The sequence below is a fragment of the Helicoverpa zea genome, chromosome 19 (genome assembly GCF_022581195.2).
Source record: "Helicoverpa zea isolate HzStark_Cry1AcR chromosome 19, ilHelZeax1.1, whole genome shotgun sequence".
Classification (NCBI taxonomy): domain Eukaryota; kingdom Metazoa; phylum Arthropoda; class Insecta; order Lepidoptera; family Noctuidae; genus Helicoverpa; species Helicoverpa zea.
Window position 1 is genome coordinate 11,304,269 of NC_061470.1, and position 19,675 is coordinate 11,323,943.

General features: G+C 43.1%; 3 protein-coding genes across 4 annotated transcripts; 1 reads left to right on the top strand and 2 right to left on the bottom strand.

Moving 5' to 3' along the window:
* Nucleotides 1–351: 351 nt before the first annotated feature.
* On the bottom strand, nt 352–1,634 carry LOC124639466. Its single transcript, XM_047176842.1, has one exon. The coding sequence runs from the start codon at nt 1,538–1,540 to the stop codon at nt 353–355; it is 1,188 nt and encodes a 395-aa protein (XP_047032798.1). The 5' UTR covers nt 1,541–1,634; the 3' UTR covers nt 352.
* Nucleotides 1,635–4,900: 3,266 nt separating this feature from the next.
* Nucleotides 4,901–7,851, top strand: LOC124639700. 2 transcript variants are annotated; one of them, XM_047177151.1, is made up of 7 exons: nt 4,901–5,150; nt 5,491–5,610; nt 5,704–5,883; nt 6,224–6,286; nt 6,490–6,549; nt 7,298–7,485; nt 7,699–7,851. In XM_047177151.1, exons 1-7 carry the CDS (start codon nt 5,063–5,065, stop codon nt 7,840–7,842), a joined length of 843 nt encoding a protein of 280 aa, XP_047033107.1. In that variant the 5' UTR covers nt 4,901–5,062; the 3' UTR covers nt 7,843–7,851. The 2 variants fall into 2 exon arrangements, with proteins under 2 accessions (XP_047033107.1, XP_047033108.1); XM_047177152.1 differs by lacking the exon at nt 5,491–5,610.
* A 5,689-nt stretch (nt 7,852–13,540) lies between these two features.
* Nucleotides 13,541–15,274, bottom strand: LOC124639652. Its single transcript, XM_047177093.1, has one exon. The coding sequence runs from the start codon at nt 15,272–15,274 to the stop codon at nt 13,541–13,543; it is 1,734 nt and encodes a 577-aa protein (XP_047033049.1).
* Between the last annotated feature and the right edge of the window lie 4,401 nt (nt 15,275–19,675).

The window sequence follows — 19,675 nt, forward strand, 5'->3', positions numbered from 1 at the left end:
CAACTGTGGGGTAAATAATGATTGTGTGTGCAAGGTGTCTTTTGATTGATCTTATTTAATTGTAAGGAACATAAAACTATAAAAAATTACGCATTTTTATTTGACTTTTGATTCGAAGTAAGACATGTGAAATTGAAGCAAAAATATTTTGTATTCTTGAAAAAGTTTTATTTTATTTATTCCTTTATTTCAGGCAACTAGGGCCCATAAAAATACCAATACACATATATATCTTACATTACAATACTTATAAACTAATACATAAAAAATCACCATATCAATAAATATATACAATACTATATCTATAAACAACTTAAACATACTATAAATATATAACAAATATTTTTAAAAACTAATGCACACGATGTGTCGGCGTCGTGTTACGCTGACTGGTGTCACGTAGCCGGCCACGAAACCGGCGGTACATAACACCCTTCGGCCAAAAATCTTCCTTGAGGACCTTTTCAAGCGCTTGTGTCGAAACACGCACCACGAACGAGTTAAAATTCGTGTTGTGACGCGGTTCCAACCTCTCGACCCTCAAAGTCCAGTTGGTCTTAACGCGCAGATATTCTACGACCTCCTCAACCTTCGTAGAATGGTGCAGCCTGGACACGTACAGAAGCGTCGTTGGTATAGCTGGACGCAGCAGCATGTTGGGCCCCGCCAGCGCAGTACCGCACTGGTTCCGACAAGGAGGTTTCTTCTTCTTCCTCCTCTCGACCTTGATGAAACCATCCTTGTCGCACGTGTCGTCCTTGGGACCCTGCCTTCTCAAAACCTGGTTTGGTTTCGACCGGCTCTTCTTGCCCCCTTTAGTGTTTACCGCTAGTTTAACCTGCGAGTTTTGTAGCTCAACAGGCTTTTTAGCGGCTACAATTGCTGCGTAGGCTCGTTTCGGGGTTGACGAACCTACACGAGTCATCGTCTCTACCGGTGTCGAGGCAGGGACGGCGGCGGCACACGTTGCAACGCATGCATTCTCGGCAGTAGGTGACGCATTCGAGCCCGCCGACTCGAAACTGCAGATGGAGGCATTTTGTGCCCTGCGACGCGTGTTCACATTACTGTCGCAGGCGATAGGTGACCTACTTGCAGAAATTGCATTGCGCAATGCTACTACTTCTGCCCGTAGATCACTCATGGTGTTGTTGGATACCTCCAGCTGATGCTGCATCTCGGCCTGGCTTTGCTTAAGGAGTGTGATATCCTTCAGCAGCCTGGTGACATCTACGTGGTCAAATGTGACGGGAGGAAGCTTGTGCAGATCCTTCGCCACGAATTCAGGCACGTCATCCGGGTCGGTCTCCTTGAACAGCGTTATAATGTCCTGGACACTCTTCTGTGTGCCATCCCTTCGACGAGACGGCATCTGGCTGACTTTGCCAAGCGTCGTGAACAGCAGCAACTTGGCACTGCTAATTTCATCCTCCTTGAACGATGTCTTGCAGATCTGCAAGATGCTAATCTCGTCCATATAATCGATGGCATGTTTAATAAATGCCAACACTTCGTTGGCTATGAGCGTTTGTGCACTCATAGCGAAAACCGGGCAGCGGCTATAGCCGCGCAATTCGCGAATTTAAAATTCATACAGTGCAGCGCAAACACGTCCGTACTCGATCGCGTATCGCACTGGTCATTATTTTGGTATTATATAGACTAAGTAGGTACATGAGTTCCATTTTACTTTATCTGAAAACTTCTACAGAAGAAAGCTCATACGGCGATAAAAGACGAGTAACTCAGAAGAAAAAGTAATAGATGTAATATTTTTACGATAACCACAAGCGATAAAGAAAATGGAATCTTTTACATTCCAAACATAATGTTAGCAACTCAAATAAACATGAAACTTTTAAAATTACGTTTTATCTGACGTGCACTCAACTCGCCAAGTTTTACGACACAATCTTACAGAAAAAACGCGAAATGTTCCACGTCGAAGTAAAGTTATACCCTTAATTATTTCCTCATTTCAGCACATTGGGGAAATTCGCGTAAAAATTTGAGTTGGAGAACAATTTTCTTCTAAAATATTCTTTTACAAGTTTATTTAATAGGGGTACTTTCTGAGATTGAGTAATTGAAATGTAAAAAGAAAGTGGAATATGAATAATTGTATTAAAATTGTATAGCTTTTGTGCTGCTCCTGAGGTTAAATAAACTCGCTTCTTACTGGTTAGTATATATTTCTATGTAGTTATATGCTATTTTACTACGTAAATATTTTAAAATTTACAGACGTTAATAAACTAAGAACAAAGGTGCTCGTCGGATTGTTTCATGAAGAGCGTATTTGCTGCAGTACAATAAAATAGCCTATTCATACAAAAACTGCAAACTTATTAATGCTCATAAAAACTCTAATCTATTATTGCTTGAAAGAAGGGCTATCAAATTTCAAAAACGGTGTTTCCCGGAAAAGGCAAGAAAAAAACAGTAGATTTTCCTATATAATAAACATTCTAGTCTATCAAACGAATAGTTTCCTTCACCATTACTAAAACAGTGAATAAAAACTTCGTTATAAGCCAGTATGTCCTAAAGCCTCTAACTTTTTGCAGCATAAGGGTCTGACCCGAAATAGAGGGTCCATAATTTAGTCTGATTAAGTGGTACACATCGTAATATTAATAAAATTGACTTGTTTCGGTGCTCCTTAGCAAGGATAAGAAAATTGATTACAAGCGGAGCAAGATTTATAGGGAAATGGATATTAGCAAATTATGATCGATGACTCGAAGGGGTTTATGTACGACGGCTATGTGGCGTTATCTGAGATTGATATGTTGAGATATTTTGCTGCTTTCAAGGTTATTTGGAATTTGTGGAAGCTGTCGGATTTGAAACAAGATTAACTTATTAGGATCCTAATTCTGAAACTTATGTATTTCGAGTAAAGTAAACATAATTTGCACATTACGGAAATTCGTCGTCAGGATGAATAATAAAGAGTTTTTTTAATGTTGTTATTTAGATATTGGTTCTCTAAAAATGAACTTGAAACAAATTGTTTTGATACTCAGACAAACAACCAAGAAATTAACAAAATATTTAAATAAAAGTTGTTTTCCATCCGTTCATCGTTCTGTAATTCAATCTACTAAGTAATCTACTGATTGAATTACAGAAAAAAACATAATTACACTGAAGTGGCAAGTCAATGGACTTAAAATGTCATTACGCTCAAGTTTCAGTTTTTATATGTATACACATACATACGACGACACACCGTCTACATGCGATGTTGTAATTACTTTGTACGTTTATCCTGAAATTCAGCACTTCATTCTTCTTTTAAAGAATACAATGACTCCAAATGCGATATTCACAGATATGCTTGTTAATTTCTTCCGTAGTAGCAAAAGCTGCAAAATAGGTGTCGAATTTGAATTGCATCTGTTGTTTTGGATCTGACACGACGGAAAAATTCGGACCTGAATCTACACTTCTGAGGTCAGAAATGTTATTAAAATATTCAAGTTCACTGTCAACATAAACATCGATTTTCTTAAAACAACTGTTTACTTTGAAAATTGAACGTGAAAATTCAAAACAAAGTGAACGTGCAAAGTAAACAATAAAAAAAACTGAGGATTATGTAGTCTGTGAACCAAGACCTTATTATTAAAAATATATAAACACCTACTTACGAAACATAACACACACAAACGCACAAGAACTCTTTAACCAGAGTTTCATAAAAAGGTATAAATATTCCACAAATAATTAACAAAAATATGAAGCTATTTGATACGGGACGAACATGGTGTTCTGATGAGGGTGTAAATATTATAGCTTGGATACGGGACTGCCCCCAGGGGGTGAAACGAAGGGTGAAATGATGGTGTCGAAAATATGCACAATCCGGATAATTATAAAACATTAATGGAATCTGGGATAATTAATTAATATGTGGAAGAAAGATATAAGTATAGTATTTTATTGGATAATATACATTTTTATAAGCAGGTACCCAAGCTAGTTTCATGTTAGAATAGCTAAACTAATTCTAACAATTAATAAATTATCATTAAAACACCTCCCAACTTCAATCAAACGTCTAAGCAACATTGAGTAATTATTCATTAGTACAAAACCCATAGTTTTTCTTTATTCAGACCTGGCTAGACCCTACACTCCCATAAGAGCTATCAGCTAAGTAATCGGATAATGTGGAGAGAAATTAAATATCATGAGTTATTTAGGGGTTTTATTTCCCCCAGGAATGTATGGTCAATCAGAGAATAAGCTGTTTCTAACTAATTTTATATTATAAATGTATATGTTAACGGCCCTGACCCGATTTCAGGACGATTCCAGTTTAGCCTAGGCCAAACTAGTTGATCCTGACACGAGTACGGACACTCTAGAATAAAATAGTATGGCTCAGTCTTAACCAATTTAACAAACCAAGTCTCTGAAATATCGTTTAAAACTGTTTCACAAACTCTTCTAAGTTTTCCTGTTACTATTGCAGCTGAATCATTTTGGTTTGCATTAATTTGCCGAAACATGACGACCATGAAACCGCAGCACTTATATAATACATAACTGTATGATTCACAGGAAAATAGCCATGTTAAACAGTTTCTATCACGTCATATATACCTCGTATTAGTTTTGATGTTTGTGAGTTTGTTACTCTTACAACTAAAAACTCTGTGACGGATTTTGATGAAACTCGACAATAATATTATATCTTGTACATCAAAATGACGTAGAAGGCACTTTATTGGTGATCTTAGTAAGTACATGATTATTACTCATGTGGAAGTGGTTTTAACCTTGTCATCTATTTATATCTGAACTGATTCTCGCACTTAGACAATAGGACCTTGAACTATGTATCTTTATAGTAATTTTATGCAAATTGTTTCAGCAGTTAACTGTGCAAGCGTGACAGAAACATACAAAAACTATCAGATTTATAGTATTACTGCAATGAGGATACAAATAAGGAAGGATACAATATTTATTGTACTAACCAACATGATATTTGGCATGTTTTCGCTCAGATGCTTACTTGTGTGTATTAAAAGTGAATTCAGTGAATATAATGTGGGCTGTTCTGAAGATAATAATTGTCACTTTTCTTTCGTTGGATTCGACTACTTGGGCTTTAGAAATATCACTGTTTAAAGCAGGTATTCTGTTTATACATTGTCATGATAATTCCACTTTATTTCCATACCAATTAAATTATGGTGTTACGTTCATCACTTGTATATTATATCTGCTTCTTTGTCTGTCAAAGCTGTGACTATGTATACAGAGGTATGTTTTATAGAATGTGATATTCTTCATGTGGATTTTTTTAAGTATATTATAAAACTACAGCTTAATTAGAAAATTATTTTTTTAGTGAAATGCAAGATTTTGAAGTACGGAAATTACAATATACCTATGTACTTTATTACTGTTTTACGATAACATTAATTATGTTATCGTGTTTGCAGTTGGTTACAGTAAACGTATTTTTTGCAGATGGTACCTATTTAAGAGATTTTTATGATACGTATCTGTTTCATTTTTACAAGGAAGCCCACCTAAAAATGAATTTAAATCTAAAGAATTTGGCACCGGGATTGGATACTGAATTTTTAAGTAAGTTAAAAAAAAAATATATATGTTAATGATTTCCAGATTATTTAATGCATAGGTTAATTAGTAATAATTTAAACTTTGTTTTTATTTCAGCCAATAATTGGAATAAAACTGTTCCCTATCCACAAACAAATCCCATGATAAACCATTCTTTAAAACATCACAGTACATATAATGTTACGTTAAAAATATGCGCGAGAAAACCAGACTGCATATGGAAAACAATTGTTAAAGGAAAACGAGTTAAAGATTCAATTCCAATATCAGGCGAAGGTAATTTGTTCATATACTATGTAAGTCGTTATGAAGCATGCGGGAACTATGTATGTACTGACTAATGGCATTGTAGTATGCAGATTTTTTTAAAACCCCCGAATATGAGCTTAAACGACCAGTAAAATGATTCCTTTAGCGGACAGGCTGTAAAGAGTAAAGTTTGACTTTCATTAGATCATCATAGATTTGTATGATGTTTCTTTGTTTTAAAGCAAAACTATGTTGTGATAAAACGTAAAGACGATGATCTGACCACCACAATATGTGACGTTTAACTATACCTCAAGAAAGTCATTACAAAATGTTATGATTTTTTTAAATTATTCATGAGTTTCAGATGATCTTTGTTTAAAACAATACGCGTGCACCATTGAGGTGGATTTGTCAACCATTACAACAGGTAAGAAATATTTTCATATTCTCTAGGACCTTTTTGACAAATTAAGCAGTACCTACACTATTAAATTTTTCTTCTAAGCTATAATTATAACTACATTTTTGATAAACATTGATATGAATAGGTAAGACATCGAATGTTTTTTACCCAGTTGATCTAAAACACGAGTAAAATAAGGCAAATAATATAAATATTGTGTGTTGCAGAATATATAAAACAAGAAGCGAGAGTTTTGAGACCCACCGGTATACCTAAACCTAACTCTAGTAAGTATTTTGAACTGAGTGCTGATTCCGAGTTTTGACAGCTTTCGCAACTCGATACGTAATTATAAGTCTATTGAAATAAAGAGTCGTATTACTTCTTCTTTCATTTTGCCAGTTAATAATGATTACACTCGCAAAAGTGAGCTCAAGTGTAATACGACCAAGTACTGATGACAGTCTTTATTAAATACACAATTCTAAGATAAGTGCTACGTGATTCAATGGTATGATAATCTTCGCATCGAAAAAATTAACTTGCAAAACTCGCACTAGGCACTCTGTCATTCTCTTCAAGTAGTCATCAGAAATTTTTGACTGACTAATACTAATGGAGATCAAATAGGTGATCATTCCTTGTAACACATTAATTTAATACATATATCTGCATTCAATTAGACTGAAAGCCGACTCCTACAGAGTTAGTGAAAAGCTGGGCAATGTAAGTTCAGTGTTGGTCGGATCTTACATCTTCTGTCTACTCCTTTAGTAACAAGCGTAATGTTAAGGTTGTAGGATTCTTAGAAATATTTAAACAAGCCCTGGAATATATAGGGCACCTGAAAAAATTTTAATATGTTCTATTTAATCTTTTTGGAAACCATCTGAAACACTCTTTTATTCTATGCAAAATCAATGTCCTGAACCTGGTTTTATTTAGTAAGTTTTATATAAATATGGGATCAGTTTATTTTAGATTGGTTAAATATGTAAATACTTTAATAAAAATACGTTTGTATATTTTTCACAGATAGTACAGAAACAGTTATCCCGGATAGCCTTCAACCAATGGAATGTAGTATCGGAATTCAAACGTCTACTGTGATATACATCGCAGTGGCAATGATATGTCTTGTGATATTGCTTGCTATAATATACGTGAAAAAACATCGCCGGCATAATGCGCGCCGAGTACCACCCGTGAATTTTCAAAATAGTGTGAGTTCTCAAACTGTTAAAATGTCACTAATGGTACCATTCCGATACAGGCGTTTAACGCGTCATACTTTGATTGTTCACACGTTGGCCACGCGCGTCTGTGGGAAGCAATGGGTTGCGGGACGCGAGCTGCTGTTGTCTTGTGTCGGAAGGGTACCTCTAGAAAATACAGCTAAAATTCCAAAGTTTCAAATGGTTTATTTTGCTTTCCAGTCTTCTTCAAACCAAGTCCTGTATGCTGAACTTAACCTGCCGCCCGCGCCGACAGACAAGCCACCAACGAGCACTTGTGAAGAATCACCCTATACGGAAATAATTGGGGTGTTGAAACCAAAGCCTGAGGTTTCAAAGAAATAAAAGTTATCGTATACATAGTGAAACTTTTCTTTTTATCCGCGTGTGTCAGATGGAGGATTATGCTTTTGAGCGAATTGATATTACTTTTTAATTATTTCATATTTTAATCGCCTCGTTCTTGGAAAGTTGTCAAAACATAGCGAAACCTATTTAAAAATGACTGCCTAGAGACATTCTTTGTCACAACAGTTAAATACGAGATACATTGTAACATCTTCAAATGTAACTGCAAAACAAATATTAATATCCCTCATGGCACGTCTTACGATCCCCGGTCGTATTCGCGACATTAGCCGAGAAGTCCCAGCTGAACATTCCCGAACATTCTGGAACATTCCGCTTTCGGCTCAACAAGATAAAGTGGCCAAAATAAAAATCTTTCGCAGTTGTCAAATGAGGGTAGTTTGTCAGCCGGTAGAAACACGGTTTCGTATATGTCATTACGGGGACAACGAATTGGGAATATTATTAAAAGTCGCGACTTACAGTCGGTACAATTTGTTACTTATTTTTAGAAGCTTTTTTACTTAGAGTTTGGGCGAACTACATTTTTTTCTGTTGTTCAGGACTTAAGGCTTTAGTATTTTCTTGTTTCTTTTTATTTACCTCTGTTATTTTGAGAACTTGAATGTTTAATGCGGATAAGTCTGTTTTATGAACGAATATTATTTAGAAGCCGCGTGTTTACTACAAGAGAAGGGACTAAGGTATTTTTTTAAAGGCTGGCAACATAATTTGGCGATTTCTCTGGTACAGCGGGTGAGAAATAATATACTGTTTCAATTAACATCTATTAAAGCACTTTTATCTTTCATTCTTTCATAACAACAGCAATGCGTTGGCTACGTAGCTGTATCATCACTATCAATGGTTCGAAAAAGTAAAATCAATCTGCCAAAATTGAAAAGCGTTGTAAAACCAGCTCGTTTACATTGTGTCTTCGCACAGTGCCGACGAGGCCACTTATATGTTTAAAATCAGCGTGTTTGTGCATCGCGCTGAAAGAGCGCTGATTAAAGGATTCAGCCGGACAGTCGCCGTGTGACCGCAGCCCACCGCATCGTCATATCTGTTGCTTAGATTCACCAAATGTGGAATGGACAAGTAAAAAGATGGATTTAAAAAAAGCACAGCTAAATTATGATTATCTCTTGTAATATAATAAAGAGGGAATATTTTTGTTTTTATCCAAAATGCTCCGAAACTACTAAATCGAATCTTTCACTTTTGGAAAGAACACTCTTCCCGAGTAACTTAGGCTATTTTTTATTCCGGTACTTACGGGCCGTAGTTCCCACGGGATAGGGTTGAGACCACGGGAAACCGAGTAGTTTTGAATTGCAATTCATAATTTTCACCTTTTTAAACGGTTTTATTTAGCTCACCCTGTTTGTTTTTTTTTTTTTATTTATTTATTATTCTTGGGTCAAATTTAGTAATTCAAATTTAAGTACCTTCCTGTTGTCAGATTGATCTGAAATTTGGCACACACCTTCAATTCCGATGACAATACAATATAGTAATATCAATAACATTGTAAATCCAAGATGGCCGCCGGTACAAAATGGCGGATTACATATTTTTTCCACAACCCCCTCAATATGGGTATCAAATGAAAGGGCTACACAAGTAGAATACTGTCAGCAACCCCAGCGGGGCCCAGGCCTGCGGGATTGTTCGAAAGAGTTACCGTGGTCCTGGTACATAAAAGGCCTACGACGAAACACAACGGTTTTTAGTCATTAAGACACTGGCACTCCCTCACAGCTGCTGACCCATATATAGAATGAGGAATATTCGGTAGGCATTTTCATTAAATACTAAAAACTAGAAAATAAAAAATCGGTAAAAAAAACTTTTAAGTTAAACGGTTTTACTTTATGTGCACTGAAAACTAGAAAATAAAAAAAACTGTTAAGTCCTTACCTATAAACCTACGTAGGTGGTCCCGGTCATATTAGACTAAAATAAAAACGTGGGGCCCTCTGAAATCCTACCTATGGCAAAGCATATCTTTATACTTTGGTAGATCATGAGCTAGGCGTGCGCTGGTGAAGCCGCTACGGCTGATTATTGATTGCCAAATCTCCAGTTACGATTATAGTAAGTCGATGCAATCCACACCTATTATACCTCTAGAAGAAAGTACTACAGCAATAGTTAGGTAATGGGCCCCACGTTTTTATTTTAGTCTAATATGACCGGGACCACCTTTTTTTTTTTTTTTTTTTTTTTTTTTTGTTGTCGCTGGGCTAAAAATGCTATTACGCATCCCCTTCCCGTCGGGGGACGGGAGAGGGGTATGTGGGACTCCCCGGTAAAATCGTTTCCGGTATACCCACTAAAAAGGCCCAGCGGCACTCCGACCTCGCCTGAGTGGAGGGGGTCTGGGAATCTATGGCGTCCAGTCCCCCACCGGCGATTGCCCGCCTTACGGCAGGCCCCTCATACCTCCCCCTAGTGGAGAAGGGTCCTTATAATGGCCGGAGCGCAGGGGTTGATCCTTGTGATGCAGGCGGTGGCGCCCCCGCGCCTGTCGCCTGCTGATCGCCCCCCGGGGCGGATGGGGACGGACGTCGTGTTTGTCGTCTTCTGCCCCTTCTTCGTCTGCGGAGCGGCACCGCGAGAGGGTCGTTCTCCCGCATGCGCTCCGCCGCTTCCTTCTGTGACATGATGTCCTCACAGAAGGAGGCTACTGCTTCCCATGCCTCCTCACTTCCCAGCATGGCGGCAATCACGCTGGGAAGCGAGAGGTCGTTCCCGACCACTGCCATCAGGGCGCGGCGGGGTTCAGCCCACGATGAGCACACCTGAAGTGTGTGCTCTGCCGTATCCACCGTGGCTTCGCAGTGGTGACACTGTGGATTCTCCTCCCTCCCAATCCGGTGCAGGTACGATCCGAAGCAGCCATGCCCGGACAGCACCTGCACCAGCCGCATCGAAAGGCACCCGTGCCGCCGATCGAGCCATCCCTTCAGGACAGGCCCGACGGCATCCAGCGTCCAGCGCCCGTACGTTGCCGAGGCAAGGTCTTCGGCCCAGTGCAGTGTTATTGCCTCCCTTGCCTCCTCACGCACCTCTTCCTTTTCTATCGGGTCTGGGCGCCGGTTTAGCGCCTTCTGCGCCACCGTCCAGTCGTACACTCTGGCGAGCACCCATGCCTCGAGCTCCCAGGGAGGGGTTCCTGCCAGAACGCACGCCGCCGCGAAGCTCACCGTGCGATACGCCCTCGCCACCCGCTGTGCAATGACCCTTTGTGGCCTGCGGATGGCAGCGGCGTTCACCCGACTGGACAATGAGTCTGCCCAGATTGGGGCCCCGTACAGTGCCATACTTTTGAGTATGCCGGCGTATAGACGCCGGCATTGGTCGCCGGGCCTCCCGATGTTTGGGAGGAGCCATGAGAGGGCGCCCGCGGTCCTCATCAGGCGCGTCGACAAGCCGCTGAACTGTGCTCTGAAGCGCCACTTACTGTCAAGGACTATGCCCAGATATTTCATCTGGGGCTGCACCTCAATGCGGACACCCTCCACATGGATATGGGCGTCGGGCGGTTGGTGCTGCCGAGACCCATGGAAGAACACGGCCTCGGTCTTGTGCAGCGCCACCGTCAGCCCTAGGCGGGAGATTTTGTCCACCACTTGAGAACCGCCCGCCGAGGCCAAGCTGGCCGCCTCTCCAAAATTTCTCCCCCGGGCAGTCAGAAGGGTGTCGTCTGCATAGCAGATGACAGAAGTGCCACGGGGGAGGTTGCCCCTCAAAAGCCAGTCGAATCCGATGTTCCACAGGAGTGGCCCTAGAACAGAACCCTGCGGGACACCGGACTCGACGACGTAACGTCGGAGCTGGCCCGACTTGTCCACAAGGATGACTGTACGGTCCCTTAAGTAGTCAGCCAAAAGTCTCCGCAGATACGGGGGCACCCCATGGAAGCGGAGGGCCTCCAGTATAGTGGAGTGAGGAATTGAGTTGAAGGCGTTGGCTATGTCGAATGACACAGCCAGCAGTCCATCTCCCGCATCCATCGCCTCCCTCACCTGGCCCTTGAGTCGGGACAGGGCATCAACTGTCGAACGCTCAGCTCGAAAACCAAACTGAGCGTCCGCTAGATCTGGGCCAGTTGTGCTCAGATGCCTGGTGATACGGGCAGCGAGGATCCTCTCGAACATTTTACCGACCTCATCCAGTAAAACGATGGGTCGGTATGCCGATGGAGAGTCCACCGGCCGCCCTTCCTTCCGAAGAAGGCACAATTGGCCCTCCTTCCACGGCTTTGGGAACCTCTCACACGTCAGGCACGCACTGAAGAGATCCCGAAACCTTTCTCCCATCTGGGAGGCGGTGATGGCCACCACCTTTGCAGGAACGCCGTCTGGACCTGGGGCCGTCTTTTTCCCCCTGAGGCAGAAGACTGCCTTCTCCACCTCGTCCTCCGTAACCGGCGGGACCTCCTCGGCCGATGGAGCCGCACCTTGCGGGGCGCTCATCACGGGTGGAGTGAAGTTGTCCCTGCGCGGAAACAGGGACTGAACAACCCCATCCAGTAACGACGGTTCGAGGGTCTCGGCAACTGGGGGACCGTACGAGCGCAGTTTGTTGCGTGCCGCCTTGTAGGGCCTCCCAAAGGGATCCATGTCCAGACCCTCAAGCATCTCCGCCCTCGCGCGATCCTGGGCTGTGCCCATTTGAGCCGTCAATGTTGACTTGGCCTCTATGTAGGCTGCATAGAGGCGGTCCTCGTTGTCGAGGTCGCGAAGGCGCCGCCGCCGGCTTCTTGTGTAGGCCCGCCTGGCCGCCACACAGGCGGCCCGAAGATCCCCCAACTCCTCCGACCACCAATAGACGGCGCGCCTAGGAGGCGGACGATGAGACAGAGGCATGCTAGAGTTGCACACCTCGGTCAGGGAGACCCTTAAATGGGCCGCTGTGGCGTCCACATCCCGGACTACTACAGGAGGGGACAGCCAGTCCTGGACGAAAGCCGCCTCCGTAGCGGCCTCCCGGTCTAGGCGGGAGAGCGCCCACCGTGGGAAGTGCGACCGACCCTCCCGGGCCCCCTGAAAGCCCGGGATGGAAACATCAAACCGCACGTATCGGTGGTCTGACAGCGTCTCCACCAGCTCCACCCGCCAGTCCACTACACAGGCCGCCAAAGAAGGGGAGGCAAAGGCGAGGTCCACGATGGAGCCCCCCTGCTGCCGCACGCAGGTGTGAACTGTTCCCCTATTCAGGAGGGACAGACCGGACGACACGGCCCAGGCTTCCACCTCTCGTCCTCGGGCATTTGTGGCTGGGTTACCCCATATCAAAGATTTTGCATTGAAGTCGCCCAAGACCAACACCCGGTGCTGCACCACTCCACTTGCCACCCTGGTGAGGACCTCTAGAAAGTCCTCGAAGTCCGTGAGAGGGCGGTTTGGGGAGAAATACACCCCTATAAGGGCTATGTCACCCCACGAGGCGGCCACGTATCCCGGTCCCCTCTCTAAGAGCGAGAGGGGAGGGGAATCCGTAGAAGACCGCGCCACCAATGCAACCGAGCCGTTGTCGTCTCCCAGCCAGCTGCCAGGGACAGAGTACGGCTCAGCGACAACCGCCACATCCACCAACCACTCCGCAAAGGTTTGGACCAGCAGGCTCTGGGCTGCTCTGCAGTGGTTGATGTTGGCTTGAAGAACACGTCGTCGATGCCCAGCCATCAGTCGGTGTTCATCGCGCTTCCCTCGGTGGCCGGCACTGGAACTGGAGTTTCAGTGGCGGCGGCAGCGGCAGGCCGCACCGGTGCCTGCGGTTTGCCCTTCTTTTGTGGCGGTCGGCATTCCCTGCCCGCCATCACGTGGTTAGCTGGACGACCGCTGGCAGCGCATACTGCGCAATGCGTGTTGGCAGCCTCGCAGGTGGCCAACCTGTGCCCCTCTTTTCCGCAGCGGAAGCATAATTCCCCACGCTCGGCAGTGGACGTGCAGAGAGGCCGGGTGTGCCCGATGCCGAGGCACTTGAAACAGCGCATCGGCGCATCCTCGAGCACTCGGACCCCACCCGAGCTAAGCCCGACTGGGAGGCGACCCTTAGCCAGAACCGCCTTGGCAACTACGACCGGGCACTCTAATCTCATAGTGCCCATGCCCCTACGGCCAGGTCTAATGGCTCGGCCCTTGACGGATGCGACGGGGCAGCCCCCCGCTGCCGCAACTGCTGCCACCACCTCCTCTTGAGTGACCGAGTCGTCGAGGTCGGTCACCTCAAGGGTCACACATTTGACGGCTCTCACGACCTTGGCCGTATCCGAGATAGCCTCTCGGAGCTTCGTCGCGAAGAGGTCCGCCTTGTTGCCGCGTTGGGCCCCCGAGAACTCGAAGATTCGGGCCCCTGTTTGGGTTTTCCGGCACGTGACCCTGCCAGCTCCGAGTTCCGCAGGGTCGACGTTTGCACGAGCCCGCCGCAGCACGGACTCATATGTCTCCCCTCGTTCCGCTGCCTCTGGGGTCAATGTCACTAACACGGCTGCAGTTCTTGGAGGAGGAGCGAGCTTCCTCCTCTTGTCCGCTGAAACTGCAGGCTTGGCTGCAGGGGGCTCAGGAGCCGACTTTTTCCCTTTCTGCTTCCTTACCACCTTAATCCAAGGCTGGTTGGAAGGGGTGGTGGAGGGCAGCATTGGGTCTTCCCTCACTGGTTCCGGAGGGACCGTCGGAGCAGTCGGGGCCGGTGACGTCTTCTTGCCCTTTCCTTTGCCCTTGGTGGTCTTTAGCACCTGGGGCATAGCTTGGGCTGGGGCCGTTGAGGGCCCCGGTGCGATGGGCATCCGTCCGGGTGCCTTATCTGCCGCGAGTGGAGGGCGTAGTCGCTTCTCCGGTAGGAGCCGGTCCTCGATGCCGGCGAGACAGGCCCTGGTGAAGGCCCTCTCCTCCATGACTACCTTGCGGATAATATCCTCAAGGTTGGAGGAGGGAGGCATAGGTCCTGGACCTTCCGACATCCCCTCGGGCCGAGACGTGGGCTCGGCAACGCGCGCGTGCAGCGCGGACACCTCTTTCTGCAGGCGATCCACCTTCGCCTGCAGTTGCCGCGTCTCCTCGGAGGTGGTGCGCTGCGCCAATTCCTTAACAATGCCGAGCAAGCTCGCTGCCCGGCATTTCAGGGCCTTCTGTAAGGTCCCCTTCAAGTTGGAGGCCTTGGAGGCTACCTCGTAGATCTCCATCTGATCTTCCAGAGCCATGAGCTCCATTTCCTCCACTGTGTGGTCCGCGTAGAGGACACTGGAGGCGCCGTGGCTGGCCTTGGCTCTGCATCTTCGCGCTGGCTGTTCCAAGTCGGCTTGTAAAACCGCCCGCTTCGCCGGATTCTCAGCTGCGTCTGATGAGCCTTCGGAGCCGCGCTTGAAGAAGGCCCTCTTCCTCGTCTGGCGGGTTGTAACGCCGCTCGTTTCACTCATTTGTGACTCCGTGTCGGACAAATCGGTCGACACGTTTATAGGTAAGGACTTAACAGTTTTTTTTATTTTCTAGTTTTCAGTGCACATAAAGTAAAACCGTTTAACTTAAAAGTTTTTTTTACCGATTTTTTATGATGAATGCCCCAGTAAGTAGTATTCACTGCACCCCAGAATCTAATACAAAAAGCCAAAGCAATGAGGTACTTAACCTTTTTGCTTTATAACTCCTAAATGTCCTTTATTTTTATTTACCACATTTTTCCTATATGAACAAACACAAAATACGTCATTCAGCAGTTCGTTAAAAAATACGTATTGACTTCGCGGCCTATTTTTATGACAAATTCGAGGTGAAGTTTACAGAATGTCCTTTTGGTGTCACACATGAATAAAATATGATGTGGGTCAAATATACTCGTTCATCCAATTTACCATTCTTAACTAGATTGTGACGAATACTCTTAGGATAACTGTGACCAGTATGTTGGGAGTTTATAATGGCGTTTTTTTGGCTTGAGTCAACAAAACAGGGATTTTCAGTGCCTTCCTTTGATATTTAAGTAATTTTATAATTCGACTGCAACACCTTTTGCCTAAAACAGTAACGTAGATGTAAATAAATTCACCCGTATTTCAAATTCCACGTAGTACCTACGATGGAAAACCGGTGACTTGCTTTTTTTTGCAATAAATATTACAACATAATATTACGGGGGTATATAATCAAATCTGCAATTTGGAGGTCGTGTGGCGTAACAGACCCTCCCAGGGGGCTTATAATTTACCGCTTGTGGCATTTTTAGGGCGAGTTATAACTGGTTCCAACCGGTTCCAAGTGGAAGCGACGCGAAAAGATGAGGCCGCCTGATCTTTTCCTTAAGATTTGATATAAATCTCCCCGCGATTGTTCACGGGCTTACCATGTAAACGGATTTGAGTTATAACCCTTTTCTTATTTATTACTTTTGACCATTGTGTTTGCTCAGTTTTGGGTCGAATCGTGGTTTGCGTTACTTTTGCATTCTCTGCTGTTTGAAGGTAAAATTCTAAAAGATAATGTACCGCTTATTATTTCGTAAAATACATATTTATGTGTACCACAAAACACTGGACTTACATAAACATGTTGCATTGTTTCCAGTGCTTATTTCTCAGGTAAAACCGCAGCCCTAAGCTAGCTAATCATAAAATAGTACAGTACATTTGTTAATCCTCTCTTAGCGCGAACTATGCTTTCCCAGAACCAAGCGGATTATTTAGTTTTTATCTTCTCTCTCATATTTCTCTTTCCATATGTATATTTTGAAGTCAATAATGTGGCTTTGTCTGTGCATCATATTTATAATCCCTCTTGTGCAGTCTATCCGCGTTATATGGGACAACTTTACGCACTTAGGTAAGAGTTGGTAACTAATGTAACCTTGTTAAAGGTCGAATCGTCTCCATAAGTAGTCTTTGTACTTAGGCACGAAGCAAACTTACACATGTATTTATTTTCCAGTCTTTTTCACAGTTTCATCTATACAAGGAGGATCTGAGACATCTTCCAAAATTACAAAATTAACAAGCATAAAGTTTTTATTCGTGTCCACATGTTAGCTAGTCTAAGCGCGTGTATCGAAACAATAGCATTGCAATCAGCGCTGTGACTGCACCACTGACAATCAGCGCTGCGGCTGCACCACTGACTGTCACGTTTGTGCATTTATTATATTCAAGAACATTACTATATTTCGGTTATTTATCGTTTCTTTTTGCACGGTTCCCTTGTTTGAGCCCATTTAAAGCTATGGCTACTTCGAAGCTATGATCATGTCCTCCTAGCCGATTATCGGCCACGGCGGCTGTTCTCATGTAAGGAGATTAGCCAACTGCGCAGGACATATTATAATGCACAAGCAAATGCTTGTGTATCCTCTCAGTTCTTAGAACTACAGAATTTGAATGAGTGCATGGCTGCTTACAAAATTACTTGGAACTTCAAGATAAGAACATACTTCATTCTAGTTACTACATGTTAGGATTTCTTATCAACGATTGTAATTTTGAGTGATTTTTAACCTTTTATGTTGCAAGTTAACTATTCATTGTGAAAAAGTTCAAACTGCATTCCTATTAAGTTAATGAATCCGAAACAACCGCCATAAATATGAAAGACCATAAACTATCAGCCAGAATGGAGTTATTGCAGCACGCAGACAAAGCGGGTTATACAGATAATTTTCAGAATTCCCACTCGTGACAACAATAAAGCACATCAAGTTTCGTAGAATTTAGAAGTTTATTTATATTTTTACTGCTGTTTCTCTGATAAAATCCTAATCACACCAAGGATTCATTAATCTCCATTCTTCCTTAGAGTCATTCCCTTAATTAGCGATTTCAAACTTTTAAAGTCACCATGTTTTCTTACACACCTATGTATATAGGTATATAGGATGCATTTATTCCAAACGACCAATTATTCATTTTACAAAATTCTTATAATGTCTGCTTTCCGCTTGTTTACTTACTCAGTAGGAACAGTTCTTGATACTGACCAGTGGCCGATTAGCCCATCGTCCCTTATTGCAACTGCCTTAAATACTCATGAGAAGATAGACTTCTGCTATCACCCGCTTACTGACACGAACCCCTCTCCCTGGCTAAACGCCAAGCTGTAATCAAACGACGCACGAGCATCACCAGGGCACTAATACAATACGCAATCATAATAAAATATTGCTAATAGTATTACCACAATATACACAATAGAGAAATATCGTAATATGTCCCTATTAAGAGGCACTCAATAGTCAATAGTATTAGTATGGAAACAATATAGTTGTGCTGGTTTTTGAGCGTAAATTATAACAAAGAAATTATCTGCCTAGCCTTTTCTTGCTAAATGATAATGAGGCTAGTTCCCAGCTATATAGTATTTAACATGGAGTAACTGCGTGTATGTATGATCTCCTTAAATCAAGCTTTGCCTGGTTTGGTCCGTATCCATCATGTATGTACATAGTTAGTTGCTTACGCCAGCACTTTCGCGCGGCAACTACTCCCGGTATAAAAAGCAGCCTTCCTCGATAAATGGGCCAATCTTACACTAGAAATAAAAATCTAATCGGCCCAGTGGTTTGTGAACTTAGCCCGTAAATCATCAGCTTATGAATATACATATGTAGGTATTATATGTATACATGGTCAAAACACCACTACAAGCACCTAGCTACACCGGTCCTGTGAACTGTATCACAAACGCCATTGGCCACACAAATCACACTCCTGCGCTCATGAATATTAATGCTCGGCAAGTCTATTAGCCTACACTCGCCGCCCGGCGCCGCCACACATATTTGTCACGTGTTTGTTGTGTGTCATCCCTTGTATTGTCTGTGTAAACGTGTGGATAGGTACAGTTTGTAGTCTGACTAGCCTTTTCTCAAATATATTGGGGTCGACTTTCAGTCTTACCAGATGCATGAGTACCAGTGTTTTACAAGAAGCAACTGCTTATTTGATCTCCTCAACCCAGTTACCTGGTCAAAGGTTTTAGAACGTTAGGTTGTCAATTAGGTGGTTTTAATAAAAAATGGCTGTGTAAGATTTTTTTAATGTTCGTTAGCCAATCCATAAGTGAATAACGAATAATAAATTTTCATCCATTTATTGATGTCACGTGCAAAGCTTAACCGTTACATAAATATTACCCGTGATTATTCATAATCACAATCATTATCACAATCATTATTATTCATATTCATAATCATAATCGTGATTGTTTTTTCATAAATTATGCTGTTAGTAATAATTATTTTCTAATTTACGCTTTGCTGTCGGAATCGAATGGAATGCCAAGCTTTCCAACTATTCAGCTAAAAGTGTTGTTCACCACAGGACGCGTATTTGAAAGCGCAATATTCCAAAAATTCATCGTCTATTTCAGGCAAAACCGCAGGGAAAACCTGTTGTATCAATAAATTAGTGTGGAACGGATCGCCGGGGCGGTCCGCGAACAAAGCGACAAAATAACTCACGGCCGACGTCTGAAATGTGAAAAATTTAAATATTTTACAAAGAAAACTAGCTTTTTAGGATTTTTTTCGCGAAATGGGATACTTTTGTTCGTATTGTAGTTGTTATTTATAGCGATAAGATGCGGGAGAATGTTCGCTACTTACTGTTGGACGACAGTAGTTGAGTCAAGGCTGAACAAAACAAATGTTTTATGGAGGGCTTGTGTACAATTTTTACGGACTACAATAAAAATGTACATCATTTTTATTTGTTTACGTAATGCTTATACAGTAATATTTAGGTAAAGTTTAGGTTTTGTGGGAGCGCTCCTCAAACTGGGAATATGATTATTCAGAATGCTGCAACCGAGTTACTGTTTTATTTATTCTCACAGATTGA